This window comes from Pseudorasbora parva, chromosome 17, assembly GCF_024679245.1.
Source record: "Pseudorasbora parva isolate DD20220531a chromosome 17, ASM2467924v1, whole genome shotgun sequence".
Lineage (NCBI taxonomy): Eukaryota > Metazoa > Chordata > Actinopteri > Cypriniformes > Gobionidae > Pseudorasbora > Pseudorasbora parva.
Genome location: NC_090188.1, coordinates 749,739 through 754,738, shown reverse-complemented (window position 1 = coordinate 754,738; position 5,000 = coordinate 749,739). Strand labels below are relative to the sequence as shown.

At 44.9% G+C, this 5,000-nt stretch overlaps 1 protein-coding gene across 2 annotated transcripts in view; it reads right to left on the bottom strand.

The window, feature by feature from the left end:
* Nucleotides 1-3,241: 3,241 nt before the first annotated feature.
* srfb (serum response factor b) overlaps nt 3,242-5,000 on the bottom strand; it is a 47,798-nt gene continuing 46,039 nt past the window's right edge. For both annotated transcript variants that reach the window (XM_067421272.1, XM_067421271.1), the window contains exon 8: nt 3,242-3,763. In XM_067421272.1, coding sequence (XP_067277373.1) covers nt 3,726-3,763 — 38 coding nt within the window. In that variant the 3' untranslated portion in view covers nt 3,242-3,725. The remainder of the gene's footprint in view (nt 3,764-5,000) is intronic.

Here is a 5,000-nt window from a genome sequence, read left to right as displayed (position 1 = left end):
GTGTCAAGGTTCTCTCAACGTTGCGAACAAACCTTTTTCAGAAGTAACGCTCGAAGAATGTTCAAAAGTAAAGCTCGAAGAACGTTCAGAAGTAGCGCTCGGAGAACGTTCAGAAGTAGCGCTCGGAGAACGTTCAGAAGTAACGCTCGGAGAACGTTCAGAAGTAGCGCTCGGAGAACGTTCAAAAGTAACGCTCTGAGAACGTTCAGAAGTAGCGCTCGGAGAACGTTCAGAAGTAGCGCTCGGAGAACGTTCAGAAGTAACGCTCGGAGAACGTTCAGAAGTAGCGCTCGGAGAACGTTCAGAAGTAGCGCTCGGAGAACGTTCAGAAGTAGCGCTCGGAGAACGTTCAAAAGTAACGCTCGAAGAACGTTCAGAAGTAACGCTCGGAGAACGTTCAGAAGTAACGCTCGGAGAACGTTCAGAAGTAACGCTCGGAGAACGTTCAGAAGTAACGCTCGGAGAACGTTCAGAAGTAACGCTCGAAGAACGTTCAGAAGTAACGCTCTGAGAACGTTCAGAAGTAACGCTCGGAGAACGTTCAGAAGTAACGCTCGAAGAACGTTCAGAAGTAACGCTCGGAGAACGTTCAGAAGTAACGCTCGGAGAACGTTCAGAAGTAACGCTCGGAGAACGTTCAGAAGTAACGCTCGGAGAACGTTCAAAAGTAACGCTCGGAGAACGTTCAAAAGTAACGCTCTGAGAACGTTCAGAAGTAGCGCTCTGAGAACGTTCAGAAGTAACGCTCGGAGAACGTTCAGAAGTAGCGCTCGGAGAACGTTCAGAAGTAGCGCTCGGAGAACGTTCAGAAGTAGCGCTCGGAGAACGTTCAGAAGTAGCGCTCGGAGAACGTTCAAAAGTAACGCTCGAAGAACGTTCAGAAGTAACGCTCGGAGAACGTTCAGAAGTAACGCTCGGAGAACGTTCAGAAGTAACGCTCGGAGAACGTTCAGAAGTAACGCTCGGAGAACGTTCAGAAGTAACGCTCGAAGAACGTTCAGAAGTAACGCTCTGAGAACGTTCAGAAGTAACGCTCGGAGAACGTTCAGAAGTAACGCTCGAAGAACGTTCAGAAGTAACGCTCGGAGAACGTTCAAAAGTAACGCTCGGAGAACGTTCAAAAGTAACGCTCTGAGAACGTTCAGAAGTAGCGCTCTGAGAACGTTCAGAAGTAACGCTCGGAGAACGTTCAGAAGTAGCGCTCGGAGAACGTTCAGAAGTAGCGCTCTGAGAACGTTCAGAAGTAGCGCTCTGAGAACGTTCAGAAGTAACGCTCGGAGAACGTTCAGAAGTAGCGCTCGGAGAACGTTCAGAAGTAGCGCTCTGAGAACGTTCAGAAGTAGCGCTCTGTGAACGTTCAGAAGTAGCGCTCTGAGAACGTTCAGAAGTAGCGCTCTGTGAACGTTCAGAAGTAACGCTCGGAGAACGTTCAGAAGTAGCGCTCTGAGAACGTTCAGAAGTAGCGCTCTGAGAACGTTCAGAAGTAGCGCTCTGTGAACATTCAGAAGTAACGCTCGGAGAACGTTCAGAAGTAGCGCTCTGTGAACGTTCAGAAGTAACGCTCGGAGACCGTTCAGAAGTAACGCTCGGAGAACGTTCAGAAGTAACGCTCGGAGAACGTTCAGAAGTAGCGCTCGGAGAACGTTCAGAAGTAGCGCTCGGAGAACGTTCAGAAGGAGAGCTCGGAGAACGTTCAGAAGTAGCGCTCGGAGAACGTTCAGAAGTAACGCTCGGAGAACGTTCAGAAGTAACGCTCGGAGAACGTTCAGAAGTAGCGCTCGGAGAACGTTCAGAAGTAGCGCTCTGAGAACGTTCAGAAGTAGCGCTCGGAGAACGTTCAGAAGTAACGCTCTGAGAACGTTCAGAAGTAGCGCTCGAAGAACGTTCAGAAGTAGCGCTCGGAGAACGTTCAGAAGTAGCACTCGGAGAACGTTCAGAAGTAACGCTCGGAGAACGTTCAGAAGTAGCACTCGGAGAACGTTCAGAAGTAGCGCTCGGAGAACGTTCAGAAGTAGCGCTCGGAGAACGTTCAGAAGTAACGCTCGGAGAACGTTCAGAAGTAGCGCTCGGAGAACGTTCAGAAGTAGCACTCGGAGAACGTTCAGAAGTAGCGCTCGGAGAACGTTCAGAAGTAACGCTCGGAGAACGTTCAGAAGTAGCGCTCGGAGAACGTTCAGAAGTAGCACTCGGAGAACGTTCAGAAGTAACGCTCGGAGAACGTTCAGAAGTAACGCTCGGAGAACGTTCAGAAGTAACACTTTCCCTCAAGTATTCCCTTAACATTCAAATACCCAAGAAATGTAAAACAAAAAACATTTAAAAACTGAACCTGAACCAGGAAACATTCGAAAATGAACAGAACCTAAAGACAATGTTGTTGGAACGTTGTGAGAACGTTCTCTGTTCGCTGGGAGACTGAAGAGTCTGTAACCTGATATGAGCGTTTGATTGACAGGGCACTTCTTTTCAAACCTCTTTCTCTCTTTTCATTTCTACTTCTAGAGGAGATTTTGGCACAATCATGTTACAAAAGAGAAAAAGAGTTTGATCCTAAATCTGTGTTTCTCTTCACAACTCTGTGTATAAATCAATATAATATATATGTTTATATTACATTAATTTACATGGTGAGTCAAATATCTGATTTCATAAGCAAAACAGTTACAATGTATACAAAATATCTATAAAAAACAACCGCATGCCATCGCACAAACAGGCAAAACAACTCTCAAATATTAAAAAACAGGCTATATACAATTCCAAAAGTCTCGTTTTCATGAAGGCCAAATGCGTCGAGAAAGTTTTACCCATCATCCCTCACACACACTCTCACAGAAGCCAGTGTTTGTCAGACGTGATTCACACACACACACACACACACACACACACACGGAACAGCAGCCCAGCGAACAGGGAATGCTCTCAGAACGTTGTGGCAAGGTTCTCTTAACGTTATGAACAAATGTTCATACAGTAACATTAATAAAACGTTCAAAATTAATAACGTTCTCAAAACATTAGCATAAAAACATTTATACATCGTTCATTGTACTTTGTTCACTATTCCCCCTGAAATATTTTAAATGTTACTATTGTGTCAGAACGTTCATTACGAGTAACATTCGCATGTTTGAAGAATGACAACAACAGAACGTTCTCCTAACCAAGAAAGAACATTTTCTTAACTTAATATGAAAACGAGTAAAACATTCTTAGAACATATTTTGTTAGCTAGGTAGTAATCACACTCACTCTCACACTCACACACACAGTCACACACACTCTCTCTCTCACACACACACACACACACACACACACACACACACACACACACACACACACACACACACACACACACACACACACACACACACACAGTCACACACACACACACACACAGTCACACACACTCATACTCTCTCTCTCACACACACACACTCACTCACACACACACAAACACTCTCACATACACTCACACACACACAGACACACACTCTCACACACATCTGACTTCATCTCATTCATTGTGCTGCGGAGGGACTGATCGTCCTGTAGAGTCACACACACACACACACACACACACACACCAGTGAGAAACTGTATAAAGGTCAATCTCAGAGAGGCGTAAGTAATAAATTATGCAGTCAGTCTCTGGTGTTCCTGTGGGTCAGGTGTTCTTGGCGTTCTGTGAGGTGTCCAGATTGACGACCTGAAGCTCTGTCAGGCTATTGCTGCTGCCGCTGGACTGCTGACCAATCACCATCTGCAGAACACACACACACACACACGGGTCAGTTCATCAACACCAACATTAACTGGATGACCATCACAACCGGTCATCTGCACACAAGAGCATCTCATGCAGGACTCATTACAAACCCTTACATTTACATTTAAACGCTCGACTGATGCTTTATCCAAAACTAATGACCGTCCAATCATCACACACACACACACTCGATCAGCTCATGTTCTCAAGGTGATCAATTCTCACGTGATGTTTGATGATGTTTTAAGATCACGATAATATCTCCCTACTCTACACAAATACTGGATTATATAATAACTAGTGCTGTCAAATCAATTAATAACATCTACATAAAAGTGTGTGTAAAATATAAAAAAATGTATTTCGTCAGCCACCAATTGTGCAAGTTCTCCCACTTAAAAAGATGAGAGAGGCCTGTAATTTTCATCATAGGTACACTTGAGAGACAGAATGAGAAAAAAAATCCAGAAAAGTATGATTTTTAAAGAATTGATTTGCAAATTATGGTGGAAAATAAGTATTTGGTCAATAACAAAAGTTCATCTCAATACTTTGTTATATACCCTTTGTTGTCGCCACAAGGTTTTTCCACACTGTTGCTGGTAGTTTGGCCCATTCCTCATGCAGAGCTCCTCTAGAGCAGCGATGTTTTGGGGCTGTCGGATTTTCAATGATTCAACTTTGGGATCATTGTCATGCTGAAAGACCCAGCCACGATTCATCTTCAATGCCCTTGTTTTTTACTCAAAATCTCATGATACATGGCCTCATTTATTCTTTCCTTTACATGGATCAGTCATCTTGGTCCCTTTGCAGAACAACAGCCCCAAAGCATGATGCATGCTTACAGCAGGTATGGTGCAACTCAGCATTCTTTCTCCTCCAAACCCGACACGTTGAGTTTTTTCCAAAAAGTTGAACGGGTCGCTCTCAGGAGCTCAGTGAACTCAAGCGTGGGGCCGTGATAGGCTGACACCTGTGCAATAAGGCCATTCCTGACATTTCCTCACTACTACATATTCCACGCTCAACTGTTAGTGGGATTAGAACAAAGAGGAAGACTTTGGGAACAACAGCAACTCAGCCACGAAGTGTTAAATCCCAGAGCGGGGTCAGCGCATGCTGAGGCTCAAAGTGCGCAGGAGTCTCCAACTTTCTGCAGAGTCAACAGCTCCAGACCTCCAGACTTCTGTGGCCTTCAGATGAGCTCAAGAACAGCGGAGAGAGCTTC